Source organism: Oncorhynchus kisutch, linkage group LG17, assembly GCF_002021735.2.
Source record: "Oncorhynchus kisutch isolate 150728-3 linkage group LG17, Okis_V2, whole genome shotgun sequence".
Classification (NCBI taxonomy): Eukaryota; Metazoa; Chordata; class Actinopteri; order Salmoniformes; family Salmonidae; genus Oncorhynchus; species Oncorhynchus kisutch.
In genome coordinates, this window is record NC_034190.2 from 25,568,377 (window position 1) to 25,585,952 (window position 17,576).

General features: G+C 42.7%; 1 protein-coding gene and 1 pseudogene across 8 annotated transcripts in view; one reads left to right on the top strand and one right to left on the bottom strand.

Annotated features, from left to right (window-relative positions):
* Positions 1-1,173: 1,173 nt before the first annotated feature.
* The window catches only part of LOC109907395 (receptor-type tyrosine-protein phosphatase U), a 270,543-nt gene continuing 254,140 nt past the window's right edge, over positions 1,174-17,576 (top strand). For all 8 annotated transcript variants that reach the window (XM_031793448.1, XM_031793451.1, XM_031793454.1 and 5 more), the window contains exon 1: positions 1,174-1,398. In XM_031793448.1, coding sequence (XP_031649308.1) covers positions 1,326-1,398 — 73 coding nt within the window. In that variant the 5' untranslated portion in view covers positions 1,174-1,325. The remainder of the gene's footprint in view (positions 1,399-17,576) is intronic.
* LOC109908408 (intelectin-like) overlaps positions 9,366-17,576 on the bottom strand; it is a 38,501-nt pseudogene continuing 30,290 nt past the window's right edge.

Here is a 17,576-nt window from a genome sequence, read left to right on the forward strand (position 1 = left end):
CAAATCGGAAAAATTGAGTGCCTGCGGCTAAAGTGGTTTGATTATGTTCATAACTTTCTAAAGAGGACAGTGTCCTGATCTTCGATATACATCATTCAGATGTATGGTAATTTGTCTGACTATCTGAGTCAAATGCTTGCACAGGAAAAGAGAGCAACGTTGTAACTGAGAAAAGTCTGCATATTTTACAGACGTTTTAGTTGAGTGCTGCACCTTTGGAGCCAAAGAACTGCCTAAGTAATGTTTAGATGGATGTAGAGACTCTTCAAATAGCTACTACATTACCTGAAACGTACCACTCCTGTGTCATAGATTACATTATTCTGCTATGAGCCTCCATCTGTTGCATTGGCCTTACAGTTGGTTGGCTGGCTAGAGCCATGGTTCTGATGCCTGCAAGCCTACCCACTCTCTCTCTTCCGTTTCCTCATAATTTCCCTCCTCTCATGCACTTTGTTCTTCATGCTGGTTTCCAGGCCAGTATGGAAGTCTGTGTAGTGAGGGAGTGAGAGAGGTACAGTGACAGAGTATAACGAGAGGTAGAGCTAGAGCGAGAGAGAAAGAGAGAGAGGGGGGGGGGTGAGTCTCTTGCTGTCTTGTGATGGTATTACCCACTGGGCACAGATGTCAATTCAACGTCTATTCCACATTGGTTCAATGTAATTTCATTGAAATTATGTGGAAATTACGTTGATTCAACCAGAGTGCCAAGTTGTAAGTGACCATGGAGTCTCCAAACCTTCCTCTTCCCCTCATTCTCCTCCTGCTGCATTTCACCCACCCACCACAGGCATCTGGAGTAGCCTACAACTCCCTCCCACTCTGTCTCTGCTGCTAAGAAAAATACATAAAGACTGTACTGTATGTACAGCATATTCTGTTGAGGCATAACATAGGTATTGACATTTGCATATATCCATATCAATTAGGCATTGAACATCGTTATGGTTATGGTTGGTTTCAATATAAAATGCTAATTAATATAAGATGTTCCACTCACACAAAATCAGTGTTTAATTTGTAGAGAAAATGTTTTTGGGGGGATATGATTGTGTCGCTGCAATACAAAGCTACCGCATGGCGGCGCTGTAGACCTGTATTTGACCACTTGATTGCCGGCGCTTAGTGAAGTAAGGTTTCTTTTATCGTTCTTTGCCCCTACGTCAGCTGTAGCGGCTGAAATTGCCAGTGTGTTTTGCATGGGGGTTGACTCTTTTCAGCAAGGAATTCAGTCATCAATGAGCGGACAACTTTGGAACAGTCCTGCCGCAGTCACTCACTACAAGGATTTCGTCTGATAACGGGAGCTGGACTAAAACGTTAAAATGTATAGCGGAGTGATTCTACTGATGCTGGTCTTCGGGATCTACACTGATACTATGGACCAAGGGCCAACAGGTAAAGACAATAACGTGTTTTGTTTATTGGGAGTCACGAACAGCACCGCTGCGCACCTGTGAAAGGACAGTTGGCTGGGCTGTCCGTGGCATTTGTGAGCACTGACTGGGCACATGTTTCTAAGCTGTAATAAACATGTAACTTAGTAATTGGAAAACTAGAGTGCTATTATTCGTTTTATTTGTTTTATGTTATGAAAGGTGATCATAGCTGTTATCATAATTTGGTCGGACGGTCACGTCTAATTACTGAAGATAACTTCCAATAAGGTAGTATATTGTTTTAGTCGTTGAAATTAGCCTACAAGGATATCCAATAACTACTTTTTTCATTCATTTCAAGACTGTCACTTTTTGAGTCTATGGCAAAATTAGCTCTGTTGAGTTAAGTTAATTTGTCTATTCTTCACAGAAGGGTCAAGTGTCACAATGTTTTGTTACCGGTGGCACGGTCCGTGAAGAATTGTAAAAATGTGATGGCATAACATTTCTCAGGTTGGAATAGTTTAATAACATCGCACTCAAATTCTCTGAACTGCACTCTGTAATGTTATTGTCATATAATTAAGAGATTATGATCAATCAATTAAATTTGAATATAAATGTTGTAATCGGTTGTTTTAGATTAAACTACATCGTGGGGTGGGATTGTTTCTGTTAACGGTCATTTTGATTAAAACATCCGCACGTTCCTTTGTGTGTTAGGATTTGATTGCTGAAAGCAAACTCGTCTATTATTTAACGCTGTCACGCACGCACGCACGCACGCACACGAACAGTTTTTACATACGACGTCCAATGCTTTATACAGCAGTTTCATTGTCATGATACCTAATACAATGACAATGTGTGTTTTTAATTCTGCAGAGACAGGTCTGGGAGGCGTACAGCAAATCAAATCAAATCAAAATCAAATCAAATCAAAGTTTATTTGTCACTTGTACCGAATACAACAGGGTTAGACCTGGCTCTAAAATAAAAGAGAGCTGCACACTCTAGGAGCTCAGATGCAAAAATGTAATTACCAACGTTTCGACAGCCAAGCTGTCTTCATCAGGGTATATTATATTGTATATATTATATTGTGATATAGTGATGTACTGGGCCATGCGCACTACCCTCTGTAGTGCCTTGCGGTCGGAGGCCAAGCAATTGCCATACCAGGCAGTGATGCAACCATGCTCTCGATGTTGCATCTGTAGAACCTTTTGAGGATCTGAGGACCCATGCCAAATCTTTTTAGTTTCCTGAGGGGGAATAGGCTTTGTCGTGCCCTCTTCATAACTGTCTTGGTGTGTTTGGACCATTCTAGTTTGTTGGGGATGTGGACAACAAGGAACTTGAAGCTCTCAACCTGCTCCACTACAGCCCCGTCGATGAGAATGGGGGCGTGCTCGGTCCTCCTTTTCCTGTAGTCCACAATCATCTCCTTAGTCTTGGTTACATTGAGGGATAGGTTGTTACTCTGGCACCACCCGGCCAGGTCTCTGACCTCCTCCCTATAGACTGTCTCGTCGTTATCAGTGATCAGGCCTACCACTGTTGTGTCGTCTGTAAACTTAATGATGGTGTTGGAGTCGTGCCTGGCCATGCAGTCATTGGTGAACAGGGAGTACAGGAGGGGACTGAGCATGCACCCCCAGGGGACTCCAGTGTTGAGGATCAGCATGGCAGATGTGTTGCTACCTACCCTCACCACCTGGGGGCGGCCCGTCAGGAAGTCCAGGATCCAGTTGCAGAGGGAGGTGTTTAATCCCAGGATACTTAGCTTAGTGATGAGCTTTGAGGGTACTAGGGTGCTGAACGCTGAGCTGCAGTCAATGAATAGCATTCTCACATAGGTGTTCCTTTTGTCCAGGTGGGAAAGGGCAGTGTGGAGTGCAATAGAGATCGCATCATCTGTGGATCTGTTTGGGCGGTATGCAAATTGGAGTGTTTGTCTAGGCTTTCTGGGATAATGGTGTTGATGTGAGCCATGACCAGCCTTTCAAAGCATTTCATGGCTACGGACGTGAGTGCTATGGGTCTGTAGTTATTTAAGCAGGTTGCCTTCGTGTTCTTGGGCACAGGGACTATGGTGGTCTGCTTGAAACATGTTGATATTACAGACTCAATCAATGACATGTTGAAAATGTCAGTGAAGACACCTGCCAGTTGGTCAGCACATGCCTGGATCACACGTCCTGGTAATCCGTCTGGCCCCGCAGCTTTGTGAATGTTGGTCTGTTTAAAGGTCTTACTCATGTCAGCTACGGAGAGCGTGATCACACAGTCGTCCGGAACAGCTTCTACTCTCATGCATGCCTGAGTGTTGATTGCCTCGAGGCGAGCATAGAAGTGATTTAGCTCGTCTGGTAGGCTCATGTCACTGGGCAGCTCGTGGCTGTCTGTAATAGTTTGCAAGCCCTGCCACATAAGACGAGTGTCGGAGCTGGTGTAGTACCATTCAATCTTAGCCCTGAATTGACGCTTTCCCTGTTTGATGGTTCGTCGCAGGGCATAGCAGGATTTCTTATAAGGTTAGAGTTCCACACCTTGAAAGTGGCAGCTCTACCCTTTAGCTCAGTGCGAATGTTGCATGTAAGCCATGGCTTCTGGTTGAGGTATGTACGTACAGTCACTGTGGGGACGACGTCCTCAATGCACGTATTGATAAAGCCATTGACTGATGTGGTGTACTCCTCAATGCCATCGGAAGAGTCCCAGAACATGTTCCAGTCTGTGTTTGCAAAACAGTCCTGTTGTTTAGCACTTCATCTACTGACCACTTTTTTATGGACCAAGTCGCTGATGCATCCTGCTTTAATTTTTGCTTGTAAGCAAGGGCGAGAGAGAACTTTGTATGCATCTCTGTGTGTGGAGTACAGGTGATTTAGATTGTTTTCCCTCTGCTTGCACATTTTGACATGTTATCTATCATCTATCAATAACATGTTGATAGAAATGAGGTAGAACTGATTTAAGTTTCCCTGCATTAAAGTCTCCGGCCACTAGGAGCGCCGCCTCTGGGTGAATGGTTTCCTGTTTGCTTATTTCCTTATACAGCTGTGCGGTCTTAGTGCCAGCATCTGTCTGTGGTGGTAAATAAACAGCCACGAAAAGTATAGCTGAAAACTCTCTAGGCTAGTGTGGCCTGCAATTTATCAGAAGATTCTCGTGCACCAGCTGTTGTTTACAAAAATGCACAAATCGCCCCACCCCCTCGGGGTGTGCTGTTCTATCTTGCTGGTGCAGTGTATATCCCGCTAGCTGAATATCCATGTCATCATTCAGCCACAATTCCGTGTAACATAGGATATTACAGTTTTTGATGTCCTGTTGGTAGGATATTCATGATCGTACCTCGTCTAATTTTTTGTCCAATGTTTGCACTTTGGCGAGTAATATTGACGGTAACGGCAGCTTTCCCACAAGCCTTCTGCGGATCCTCACGAGGCATCCCGCTCTGTGTCCTCTGTACCTGCGTCTCTTCCTCTTGAAAACAACTGGGAAGTTGGCCATGTCGGGAAAATGTCCTGTGCGTCCTGCTTGGTGAAGAAAAAATCTTTGTCTAATCCGAGGTGAGTGATCGCTGTCCAGATATCCAGAAGCAGTTTTTTTTGCAGTAAGATACATTTGCAAAAACATTATGTACAAAATAAGTTACAAATAACGCAAAAAAACCCCACATAATCGCACAATTGGTTGGGCGCCCGTAAAACTGCTGCCATTTCACCCGGGGCCATTTTACATCTTTATCGTTTTCATTGTAGAATATACAGTTGTCTAGTTCAGAAGGAACATTTCTTTAAAGGGAAAATTCCCCTGGTGACAATCCTGGCTCAGCTTAACCTGAGTGTTAGCAGTGAAAGTTTTTTTTTTGTAAGGCAGGGGCTTGGCCATGTCTAGATTCACTTTACATTACATAGTACTTAGACAGTGTAATAGTGCCTCTCAATGTACTAAAATAGTGTATTTGAAACCCAGACCCTGTGGGAGCATTCTCCATGCGACAGTTGTATGTTATAAATACTCTGGCGCTGCTGGGTATCACTTACAGACAAGCCAAGTAGAACCTTTACTAGTTACTGTTATAGTATACTGCATATAACTGGCTGTATGCATTCCCACTCCCTACATAGTAGATTATTCTCCTGGTGGGGCCCATGTAGTGGCCTCCAAAGCAACATCCAGGCCCTCTGGCACCAAATCCAGGTGAAAGCTATGATCCCTTATTGATGTCACTTGTTAAATCGACTTAATTCAGTTTATATGAAGTGGAGGAGACAGGTTAAAAAATGATTTTTCAAGTCTTGAGACAATTGAGACATGTATTGTGTATGTGTCCTATTCAGAGGGTGAATGGGCAAGACAAAATATTTAATTGAAGAGGGTATGGTAGTAGGTGCCAGGCTCACTGGTTTGAGTGTGTCAAGAACTGCTACGCTGCTGGGTTTTACACGCTCAACAGTTTCCCGTGTGTATCGAGAATGATCCACCACCCAAAGGACATCCAGCCAACTCGACAGAACTGTGGGAACCGTTGTATTCAACATGGACCAGCATCCCTGTGGAACGCTTTCGACTCCTTGTATAGTCCATGCCCCGACGAATTGAGGCTGTTTTGAGGGCAAAATGGGGTGCAACTCAATATTAGGGAAGTTGTTCCTAATGTTTTGTACAGACGGTGAAGTGATGCTTCCTGCCTCAGTGGTCAGTTTATGGTTTATGTATATCTTACTGCTGAGACTGTCTGTGTCTGATTGCACTAACTCACATGGGTCTATTACTCCTCGCTTCTTGCTTTTCATATAGCTTATCGAGGCTGAGCAGGGCTAGTTTTCCCTATAGTTACACCTGATTGAGCAAGGTTGCTTTTCCTATAGTTACACCTGATTGAGCAAGGTTGCTTTTCCTATAGTTATACCTGATTGAGCAGGGCTTGCTTTTCCTATAGTTATACCTGATTGAGCAGAGCTTCATTTCCTATAGTTGCATGGTGCATCCCCTGAGTGCTACCTGATTGAGTAGTTTTGCTGTTGTAAAAGCACTCCTTGTCCGATCACTGCATAGCAGCACCCGTTTGTGTGTGTGTGTGTGTGTGTGTTGCTTGGAGGAGTTATAGTAGTAGAGAAGGTAATTTAATCTGGCAGGACCCTATGTCTCCAACTCTCTCCCAGTACTGACATGCAGTCAGTGTGAAACACACCGTGATTGGGGGTGTAGAGGGTGAACGTGGGAAGGGAAACCACATGGGAACACACTCTGATGGGAGAAGGTGGGTGGGCGCCAGGTTTGGGGTTATACCAAGGACAAGGGGATAGAAGTGTTGGCTGTGCTGGATACTGTGGTGTGGATCGGACAGATCTTTCATCATACAGAAAATGGTTCAACACTCACAAAGCTCTCTTGGGGAACACAGCTTGGAAAGGAGAACATGGGAGCACAAACACACACAGAGAGAAGAGGGATGGAAGTTTCTCGGATTGGTCTATCACATATTATGACCAGCCGGGCTACCTTGTTATATTTTTAGGCTTTTCTTTGCTGAACTGTACTCTTTCTTCCATCCATATGAAGATTTTCATCTGTCTAGCTCTGACTCTTCTTCACCTGACTAGAGAGAGAGAGAGAGAAGTCACTTTTTAAATTAGACAGCTTTAATGGACAGACGGCTTTAAGACATCTTTAGACACGGACCGCCTTCTTCCCCCCCTCAAACGGACGGGTCAACACACGCTGAGAGAAACGGCCTCACTGCGAAGCCGTCAAGCAGACAGATAGAATGACTCACCCAAGCTTTCCCTATTACCCGACCACACACAGTTTAATTGCCACGTTTAGCACTTCTGCATATAGTTCTAAGGTTCGTTATTCAGGTTGCGACCCAACATACAGTACACCATTCCCATTCAAGGGTTGTATTACTGCTATGAAGTAACACAAATGGAATTATTTATTGACCAAAAAAAGTGTTAAATAAATCAAAATAGATTTTATATTTTGTCCTGATGAAAAACAAATGATAGTCCCACTAAGCGCAAACCAGAATTGATGGTGTATAACTGCAGAATGCTGTGTCACCACCAGAAAAGCACCATCACACCACCTCCTCCATGCTTCACAGTGAGAACCACACATGCAGAGATCATCTGTTCAACTACTCTGCGTCTCACAAAGACACGGTGGTTAGAACCACATATCACAAAATTTAGACAGATTTCTACGGGTCTAATGTCCATTGCTCGTGTTTCTTGGTCCAATCAAGTATCTTCTTTTATTCGTTTCCTTTAGTAGTGGTTTCTTTGCAGCAATTCGACCATGAAGGCCGGATTCACACAGTCTCCTCTGAACAGTTGATGTTTAGATGTGTCTGTTACTTACTCATTTATTTGAGGTGTAGTTAACTCTAATGAACTTATCCTCTGCAGCGGAGATATCTCTTTGTCTTCCTTTCTTGTGGCGGTCCTCATGAGAGCCAGTTTCATCATAGCGCTTGATGGTTTTTGCGACTTCACTTGAAGAAATGATCCATATTGACTGACCTTCATGTCTTAAAGTAATGATGGATTGTCCTTTCGTTTTGCTTATTCGAGCGGTTCCTGCCATTATATGGACTTGGTCTTTCACCAAATAGGGCTATATACCACCCCTACCTTGTCACAACAAAATTGATTGGCTCAAACGTATTAAGAAGGAAAGAAATTCCACATATTAACTTTTAACAAGGCACACCTGTTAATTGAAATCCATTCCAGGTGACTACGTCATAAAGTTGGTTGAGAGAATGCCAGGAGTGTGCAAAGCTGTCATCAGGGCAAATGGTGGCTATTTGAAGAACCTCAAATATAAAATATATTTTGATTTGTTAATACAATTTTTGGTTCCTACACGACTCCATATGTGTTATTTCATAGTTTTGAAGTCTTCACGATTATTCTACAATGTAGAAAATAGTAGGAAGAAAGAAAGAAAGAAAAACCCTTGAATGAGTAGGTGTGTCCAAACGTTTGACTGGTACTGTATTTATTGGCAATGCTGCAGCTGTGGCTTTTTGCAGCCGGTTTGAGTGTTCAACATGAATTTGAAGTTGCTTGACATTTAATCACCAGAGTTGAGGACCTTTGTGGTGGCCTCTGAAACATTCCATCAGTTCAGCTGGACATAGGCATAGGACTTGGCAAAGCTCTGCTGCCTTTTGTATAGGACTTCTCTGAGTCACTCAAATATATATTTTATTTCTCCTTTTGTCTAAAGGTGATTTCCTCTTATTGTTCCCGGTAGGGGCTGGGTCTCGACAGTGGGGATGTTTGGCAGAGAAGTAGATTTTCTCATAGGGCGCTGAGCTGATTGGTAGAATGGAGGAAGTGTGAGGAGAAGAGATGCAAGGAGTGTGAGGAGGGGAGAGATGGAGTAAAGCTGTGTTGTTCCTGACAGACGTTAATGTCCCAGCCTCCCAGTTAAATACCATTGTTCTCTATAGTCCCTAAAAGCATCTCAGTCCGTCAGTGGATGGCACTTTCACTGTGTGTGTGTGTGTGTGTGTGTGTGTGTGTGTGTGTGTGTGTGTGTGTGTGTGTGTGTGTGTGTGTGTGTGTGTGTGTGTGTGTGTGTGTGTGTGTGCGTGCGTGCGTGCGTGTGTGTGTGTGGATCAAACAGCCAAGGAATTGGCAGGTTTTCACATTATGTTGTTATTTTATTTCTGTCTGTCCAGCAGAGAACTTGAATCGGACCTTTTTATTGTAAAAGTCAGCAATAAAATACTGACTGGCGGGGACGTTCACTGTGAGTGTGAGTCTGTGTGTTTGTGTGTTTGAAAGAGAGAAGGTGAGTGTGAGAGAGAAAGACAGAGGGTTTGTGTGCATGCCACAGTGTGTGTTTGTGTGTGTGCACTACAAGGGGCAGACCTGTCAGCTTTGTGTGCTCACTTTCAGAAGTATCGTTTAGAGTTTGAGCTTTTCACAGACAGGTAGACCGCCAGACAGTGGTTCAGCTAGTCAGAGACAGGGAGGTCTCTCGGTCACGTAGGTGGTCGTCAGTTAGACCTGTTGTCATATCATCACGGTGCCTCGCCTCGTCTCTGACGCTGATCGCCCACGACCGCTCCTCACGTTCACCTGCCATCGCCATGACACCCATCACCACCACACTCCCTAAATGGAGCTGACAGCATTCCCTGACCGCTCGACGCCCCCGACCTGCAGGGGCCAATGTTAACAGGAAGGAGGGGGATCCTGTCTCAGCTCTGTTCATCTGTCGCTGTGCTTCTCCAGGTGGTAGCTAGCTAACTGATGTGTTGCTGAGTCCCTGAACACCACCAGGCAACCATGTTAGACAGATGGCTGTGTGTCAATTAGCCCAACGCTACCTGTCTTTGGGGTATGACGCGCTTACTTAACACAAGAAGAAAAAACAACTCAGAATCTGTAATCAACTTAGTGATCCAGATAGCTATGGTCAGTTATTTGTTTCTGTGACGCCTGCATTCAGACAAACAACTGACTGGAAGATCAGATTTCGAGTTAATAGACTATCTTAGAGTTTACACTTCCTCTTCCAATGACCTGTGGGGAGGTCAAAATAATGAAAAACGATCTACCAAATAATTTCATTTTAAAATGTTGATTACTTCTCCTTGCCAAAATCATTCACCTGATGATGATATATGTATTTTCATTTTGCTAACGTATGATGTGGGTTTCCTGGGTGGGGGTCCCTGGGCAAGAACAGTTAGGAAACCCCTGAGCTAGAGGATATAGAGGCTATAATGTTGGCAGGTGTGGGTACACAGCACCTGGAGAGTCAATACACTGAGGCATCATTACAGCACATAATCTCTCTCTCTCTCTCTCTCTCTCTCTCTCTCTCTCTCTCTCTCTCTCTCTCTCTCTCTCTCTCTCAAATAGCACTATATTTCCTACATAGTGCACTACTTTTGACATGGGCATATTGGGAGTTGGGTGCACACACTTTGTTGTGTCTCTAATCAAGAGTCTGGCAAGTGTCACTTTTGTCCAACAAACACATTCGTAAGAACTAACTAATTGAAATTCCACATCAGTCCAAATCATTCATATTCTTTATGGGTTTTGTTAGGGATCATTTGCTCAGACTGATGGAGAAGAAATCACTGCCAATATGATTAAACGGATCACTTTGGAGCTACACAGCAGAAGGGTGAGAGAGTTTTAGTGTCTGTCATCTGTTTATTTGGAGTGGCTGTGGGGGTGTAGATGTAGTAGGATGCTACCACAGATAGAACAATGAGACGGATGTGTAAATGTGAAGCATCCGGTTGGCATTACCACTCACTACCAAATATGGTAGTGAGAGGAAACCTACTGGCGGCAGTGAGAGAAGATGTAACGAGATGGATTTTGCCCGACATTATGCACATTTTCTCATCGACTAAACATTTGATCTCCATACAGTTTTCTGTTCTAGAATCTAGAATCTGTTATGAACAGAGTGGACTAAGTTTTGTGGACTTTATCCTTTGCAAAAGTGTTTTTTAAATTGCACCGTTTAGAAGGAGTGCAAAGGTGAATTGAGTTATTACAGATGCACACTTCACAGAGTAGGCGTTCACTAATGGAAATATGCAGATGTATACTAGAATGCGCCAAGAGGACATCACTAGCTCGTGCTTGGCTCTGCCCACCTCCTTGCTTGTTCTACCCACTTTGACTCATTTGTTCCCATTGGAAACGACAACCTGTGGTCTATCTTGGTTTAGTTATAAAAATCTTTGATGCTACCTGAGAGGAGATATACACCACAGACAACAACTCTGCTGGGATGTCTGTCCATTAAGTGTCAGTAGTTCTGATGTGATGTGATCTCTGTCCATGTAGCATCTCCCAGAACTGCCACCTGCTCTCTGATTGCTTCTGTCAGATACCACTTGCTCCGCTAAAGCCAGAGAGCTGAAAGTTCATGAATAGTTTTTTATGAATATTACTCACCTCACCTCTATCTGAATGTATGTTTACGTTGTTGCTCAGCCAAGTATCTCTAACGATAATTCGCTAGGCATCAAACTGCCAGTCTGGCCTGACCTGCCCACCACTCTGATTGATGACAGTTGAAGTTGATGCTGGTATTGACAGCGACGGAAAATAACAGAAAAAAAAACACTGGTGAGTTGTCCTGATTCCTGCTGTGTGCAGCTGTAACCATGGCAATGGAATCAGCAGCAAAGTCCCTGGGTCAAAGTTTACTTGCATGATATGTTCTGGCAGCACTGGCAGAGTGTCAACGACTGTCTTTGAAGATGGAGATGACAGTTGGACCAATCCCACGGAACAAAAACATCCCTCTCGAGTCGCTAACTTATGAGTTTCACCCATAGCTTTGGGGTAAATAATTGGAAGAGGGCCACAAGAAGCAATTTCTTATCATTTTCCTTTTCAGTTCTTTCTCTTCTGTCTCCCTATCTTACCCTTTCTCCTTCACCACCTCCTCCCCTCCCTTATCTGCATTTCTTTCACTTTTTATCCCTCCCTCTCCCTCTCCCATCATATTCAAATAATAATCCCTGTTGTAATGAATGTGTTGGAAGATGTACTACTGACTATATCCTGCACTCTTAATGATAACCGCCTCTGTTATAGCATGACTTTATAAAGGCCCCCTCTTCAATAAGGAACTGGACCTAAGGGAGGGCTGGGTCCCCTGGCTGCTGTAGAAGATATTAAAGTTTCCAAAGTACTTGTTTAGAGTTATCAAACCTCAGGGCTTTGGAGTGTCCCTGTGCAGAGCTGTAGAGAGATATTAAAAGTTTGGATGGGAAAACTTGAGATGTTATGAAATCCTGGAAGGACCAATCAGTGTGTCCTTATGTTGCACACACACACACGCACAGACACACACACTGAACTAAACACCAGGTACCACACACACACACAGAGCTCACAAGGGCACTGTAGATGGTGTGAGAGTTTTGACCCCCTGATCAGTATGGCTGTCTCTGCAGCTAGGTGTGTGTTTTTGAGGCACCGTGTGTTTGGTGTTTAGTTCAGAGGTCGAGGGGATACACACCTGGGCAGTGAGTTAGAGGAGGAGTTTTCAAACTGGGGTCTGCCGAGGTAGAAAATTATCAGACAGGCTGTTTAAGTGGTAAGATAAAACATGGAAAAACTGTTACTAAAACCAGATAGAAAGCATGCAGAAAAGATATTGCACTATATAATTGTTTAATAATATCATATTTGAGAACTAACAACGAAATAAAAGCTAGAAAGTCAGGGAGAATCAAATGACAAAAACTGGGTATTCAGGGCACATGGCCATTTTGTTATGTTTGAGCAATGAAACACAGCGTTAGTCATGACAAAATGCATAGAATAGCAGGAAATAAGCTGTAAAACTGTGAACAGTGTATAATTGCTGGAGATTAGCTTTAAAACTGCAAAAAAAAATCCCAGAGTCAATGGAAAAAAGTTGTAGAATCACAGAAAATGTGCTTAATAAGAGCAAAATGTTCCCTATGCCACTAAGATACGTTTCTAGCTAAAAGACTATGTTAGAGTTCACATTTTCTCTTCCAATGACCTTTCATTTTAAATGTTGATTACTTCTCCTTGCCACTATCATTCACATGATGATAATATACAGTTGAAGTTGGAAGTTGGAGTCATTAAAACTAGTTTTTCAACCACTCCACAAATTTGCTAACAAACTATACTTTTGGAAAGTCGGTTAGGACATCTACTTTGTGCAAGTAATTTTTCCAACAATTGTTTACATACATATTATTTCACTTATAATTCACTGTATCACAATTCCAGTGGGTCAGAAGTTTACATACACTAAGTTGACTGTGCCTTTAAACAGCTTGGAAAATTCCAGAAAATTATGTAATGGCTTTAGAAGCTTCTGATAGGCTAATTGACATCATTTGAGTCAATTGGAGGTGTAACTGTGGATGTATTTCAAGGCCTACCTTCAAACGCAGTGCCTCTTTGCTTGACATCATGGGAAAATTTAAAAAATCAGCCAAGTCTGGTTCATCCTTGGGGGAAATTTCCAAACACACACATGCCTGCCCCATATGTAAGGCCCTCAATGTGCAGAACACTTATCAGCCATGCCTGCCCAATATGTAAGGCTCTCAATGTGCAGAACACTTATCAGCCATGCCTGCCCAATATGTAAGGCCCTTTGTAAGGCCCTTTGAGTTGTTGCTGGTCCCTCTTTACTTCCTTGACTGTGATATGGGACCTACACCTACGATTGGCACACTCCATTGAAGCAGCTTCTGTAATTGCATCCAGTGTCATCAAAGTGCTGTCAAACCACAATTTGTTCATCAACTTTGATATAGCAGTGGCTCCCCCCCATTAAATGTGGCTACTGCCATACTGGCTGCTCCGTCAGTGCGGCTTTTGCACACGAAGACAGTTTTGGGGCATCGCGACCATATTACAGAGTTCAGACATTCATTTGAATTCTGGGTTCCTCCGTGCTACATTCTTTTGAGGAGGTTATCATTTGACATCCTATGATATACAGGTACCATTTTATGTGCAACCTCTCTATTAAAATGTATGGCCTCCATGGTTTTTGTGACTGAGAGGATCTTCACTACTTTCTAGGGCTCGCTGGCACCAGCACCAATGCACACACCTATCCCGTAGTTGGAAGTGAATCTTCTCTTGTGCCAAGTGCCATCGAAGGATACATGAATGTCTATGATGGTATCCTCATCCTCCTTCAGCAACTCTGCTATGTCTACATTACAGTCATAACTGCAGGACTAAATATCAGCATGGTACCCGACATAAATATTAGCATATCAGCATGGTTTTACTTTATGTAAAGCTAATTTCTCACTAATCACATTAGGCTACAGCCATATGACAGTGTAGGTCTATGTTACAGTCTCATTGTATAGTTATGTTTCCTTATCACTCTGTTTTATTAACTTTGAATACATTTGCTGGAGCAAAGAAATAACTATTATTTACACACAGCAAGTCACCATATATTGGGCCACTCTCCCTTTTTATTTACCTGTCATTCTCCTGTCATGTCTCTGATATGAGCTGAGAAGCAAGGAAGCAATCCCTCTAGGACTTTGCTTATTTTCTTTAGAGCTGCATAACCAAGTACAAGTTCATGGGCGAGAAGGAATATCCTCACATGTATATCAAATGCATCATCACCCCTGGAGCACTCCTGCAGCCTGGAGGAAGTGTAAACACTCCTCCTAAATTCATCATGATCACCTTCATAGTCTGCACATTCTATCATGACAGAATTACAGAATTACATAATGGTGTCTATGGTGATTTTCGGTCCAGTGTTTAGACGCTTAGGGCAAATCAAATCATGTACAAGTTGGTTTATTTGTGACATGTGGAATAAAAGGCACTGTTGGCTGTCTGCTGTCTGCTTGGCCGCTGCTAGTTGTCATCTTCATCTCAACTAATTTGCGTCTCTACGCGCTGCTTCTGGCCACCTCCTGCACTGCCACTGCCTCGATCGGCTGATCAGGCACATTTTTTATTTAATTCACTGATTTTCTCGCATTGGCTTACTGAGATCGCCTATTTTTATTCACATACTGTAGGTATATTCTTCGCGATTTTCTAATTTGTCTCTCTTTACGTAGATTCTTCGCGGGAGATATTTTCAAACAAGGAAGTGCTGCGCGGCATGTGAGGCATTTTAACCAATCAGGTTGCTGAAAAAGGCCTTTAAATGCCAGTAACCAATCAGATGTCAGTAAATTACTAATCTTTCAGCACGATGCACTACCTCTACAAACGATATGGCAATGAATGGATTAGCTAATCACATGCTCCGGAAAACAAGCTTTTGAATGATATATGATTCAACATGGAGTTTTAAAAATAGCGGTTAAAGTTCTACATTTATGGTAGGTGTAGTTGATGGAGTTGGGATAAAGTGATACAAATAAAGTATTTATATACATTATTGCCGATGTATTTGTATAATTTATGATAGTATGAAAGTTATAGTTGCAAAATATCCCAACATGGGATGCATGGGATGACAGAAGGAAGCAAAATCTCAATTTTTGACTGTGGTGCCTGGCCTTAAGGATGGGACCCGTTTTTGCAAATTACATACCCAAACCTAACTGCCTGTAGTTCAGGACCTGAAGCAAGGATATGCATATTCTTGATACCATTTGAGGAAGGAAACACTGAAGTTTGTGGAAATGTGAAATGAACGTAGGAGAATATAACACATTACATCTGGTACCAGATGTGTGAATTGCTTTATTTCTAATGCAAGAGAAAGACCATAATATAATATTGCAGTTTAGGCGCAATTGAGATTTTGGCCACTAGATGGCAGCAGTCCATGTGCAAAGTGTCAGACTGATCCAGTGAAGCCTTGCAAAAATCCAAACATTTTGTATCAAGTCTGCCCAAATTTGCCAAATTGGTCAATTTATACATTTAAGTACATAACTATAGAGAACATACAAAAATTATATGGTAATACACATTTTTAAGTTTACACCCTCCCAGGAAAGTCATACATGATGGAAAATTAGCTTCCCTACAGAAAAGACACTATCCTTCACACATCTAGATGGCCGGGTGGTGTGGGTGTGGGGCCAGAAACAGCAGGGGTTCAAAGTTTAGAACACAGTTCCTATATTATATATTAAAATTGATTTTATCAAACAAAACTACGCTAGCGTTTTATCTCTGGGACCCTCAGGATGACAAATCAGAGCAAGATTACTGAATGTAAGTACATTAAGCGGTGAATGTATCAAACCAGTTGTGGTGATAAAAGTGTTGTTGTTGTGCACTCTCCTCAAACAATAGCGTGGTATTTTTTCACTGTAATAGCTACTGTAAATCGGACAATCCAGTTAGATTAACAATCATTTAAGCTTTCTGCCCATATAAGACATGTCTATGTCCTGGGAAATGTTATTGTTACTGACAACGTCATGCTAATCAGCTCAAACGTCCCGGTGGAAGGACACCTATTGCTTAGAGGATAAAAAATCCATCACCTACAGAGAGATGAAACTGGAGAAGAGTCCCCTAGGCAAACACAAACAGACCCCACAGAGCCTCAGGACAGCAACACAATTAGACCCAACCAAATCATGATAAAAAGGGTAACTACTTGACACTTTGGAAAGATTTAACAAAAAAAACTGAGCAAAAATAATGCTATTTGGACCTAAACAGACAGTACACCGTGGCAGAATACCTGTGACTGACCGAAAATTAAGGAACACTTTGACTATGTACAGACTCAGTGAGTATAGCCTTGCTATTGAGGGGGGCTGCTGTAGGCAGACCTTGCTCTCAAGAGAAGACAAGCTATGTGCACACTGCCCAGAAAGTGAGGTGGAAACTAACCTCCTGCCAAATGTTGGGCACTCATCCCAAACCATCTCAATTGGGTTGAGGTCAGGTGGTTGTGGAGGCCAGGTCATCTGAACTACATCACTCTCCTTCGTGGTCAAATAGCCCTTACACAGCCTGGAGGTGTGTTGGGTCATTGTCCTGTTGAAAAATAATAGTCCCACTAAGCCCAAACCAGATGGGATGGCATATCGCTGCAGAATGCTGTGATAGCCATGCTGGTTAAGTGTGCCTTGAATTCCAAGTAAATCACAGACAGTGTCACCAACAAAACACTCCCACAACATCCTCCTCCTTGCTTCACACAGGGAACCACACAGGCGGAGATAATCTGTTCACCTTCTATGCTTCTTACAAAGACACGGCGGTTGGAACCAAAAATCTCAAATTATTGATATCCACCAGATTTCCATCGGTCTAATGTCCATTGCTCTTGTTTCTTGGCCCAAGCAAGTCTCTTCTTCTTATTGGTGTCCGGTAGTAGTGGTTTCTTTGCAGCAATTCCATCATGACGGCCTGATTCAAACAGTCTCCTCTGAAAGGTTGATGTTGAGGTGTTCTTGCCATAATATTGATTTGGTCTTTTACCAAATAGGTCTATCTTCTGCATACCAACCCTACCTTGTCACAACACAACTGATTGGCTCAAAAGCATAAAAAATCCACAAATTAACTTTTAACAAGGCACACCTGTTCATGCATTCCAGGTGACTACCTCACTAAGCTGGTTGAGAGAATGCCAAGAGTGTGCAAAACTGTCATCAAGGCAAAGGGTGGCTACTTTGAAGATTCTGAAATCTAATATATAGTTTGATTTGTTTAACACTTTTTTGGT